Source organism: Cervus elaphus, chromosome 30 (genome assembly GCF_910594005.1).
Source record: "Cervus elaphus chromosome 30, mCerEla1.1, whole genome shotgun sequence".
NCBI classification, from domain to species: Eukaryota; Metazoa; Chordata; class Mammalia; order Artiodactyla; family Cervidae; genus Cervus; species Cervus elaphus.
The window spans coordinates 62,963,540-62,964,971 of record NC_057844.1 but is presented as its reverse complement, the minus strand read 5'-3'; the positions used below and the strand labels follow the sequence as shown (position 1 = coordinate 62,964,971).

The 1,432-nt window shown below is 36.7% G+C and overlaps 1 protein-coding gene across 1 annotated transcript; it reads right to left on the bottom strand.

The window, feature by feature from the left end:
* Positions 1-366: 366 nt before the first annotated feature.
* Positions 367-814, bottom strand: LOC122686840 (COMM domain-containing protein 6). The gene has a single exon (XM_043892153.1). The coding sequence runs from the start codon at positions 797-799 to the stop codon at positions 518-520; it is 282 nt and encodes a 93-aa protein (XP_043748088.1). The 5' UTR covers positions 800-814; the 3' UTR covers positions 367-517.
* Between the last annotated feature and the right edge of the window lie 618 nt (positions 815-1,432).

Sequence of the window (1,432 nt, the reverse complement as noted above, 5' to 3'; positions counted from 1 at the left end):
AGTTATGTACTGACAGAAAAGAAAATAAGGTCTAAAAATTACCTACTGAACTTTTGAATCTAAGAGAATTTCCAGACCAAAAGTTGAAAGCTGCCTATTGTAAAGCACACGTAAAAAAGAATGACCTAAAGAAGGAAATGTTAAGTTTCACAAAAAATCTGCAGAAAATTTTTCCATCCTGAGAATAATATAGTTGGAAAATAAAACTATTTTTTTATCCTCAGGTTTTATTTTTTTTATTATTCAACTATTTATTTTTTTATTAAGATATAATTCACATACTACAGAATTTACCCTTTAAACTATCCAAATCAGTGGTTCTTGGTACATTCACAAAGCTGTGCATCGATCAGCACTTTGTAATTACTGTTTGCCTGATTTTTTTTTACTATTATTTTCAAAAGTGGAAAACCAAAAATATAATTTTCATTCAATAAATATCGTTTGATCCTTAAGCAGGTTTGTTGCAAAAAGTGAAGTCCGTGATTTTAGATTGTTTTCGGTTTAGAATCAGTTTTCACACAGTTTCAATAATTGCAGCAATTTCCTTGAATTGTCTGTAGAAATTCTGAAACTGTGGGATTGTTATTTCAAAGGACTTGTTCTTCACTTGGCCTGAATGATCTGCCACTTTGAGCATCACTGCAACATAAGGATACTTAAGAGATCTGCAACTGTCGGAGCTGACAGCCATACCCAGCTTCCACTGAAAATCTATGAGCTGGTTGGTGACCTTGGACTTAGCATCCAACTGGGGCTCACTGGACTCCTCCATAGCACGGTTCAGGGCTACCACCATCCACTCATATGGACGCTCCCCTAGCCTCAGGTTTGCCATCTGACAAAATATTCTCCAAGTAAGAAATTGCCTCAAAAGTGAAAGTGAAAGTCATTTAGTCGTGTCCGACTCTTTGTGAATTCTCCAGGCCAGAATACTGGGGTGGGTAGCCATTCCCTTCTCCAGGGGATCTTCCCAACCCAGGGATCAAACCCAGGTCTCCCACATTGCAGGCAGATTCTTTACCAGCTGAGTCACAACTGCCTCAAGGAAAGTATAAAATACAGGGTGCTGCCAGTAAAAGGAATACTCAAGTTCAAAATAAAGTCAAATGTGGGCTATACAACCCTTCATGACATGTTCAGAAATATTTATTGTGATGGTACATTCTAGAACTTCTTTACTGTATTGATGAGCTTCCAAAGTTCTTGAGGGTGTATTTGTTTCACAGACTTAGAGAGACAACAATCAAAGGAAAACAAACTTCTACGAATCTAAATGGCATTGTCTCACAGTTCTTAACTCTTAGACTATGGTAAAGAAACATTTAATTCACAGATATTTGTGTGTGCGATGTTTCTGTAATTGAGTGGATTCAAAAATTGATAAACAGGAAACCTACACAGTTTTTAGAGGAGCTGGTAACATCTTCAG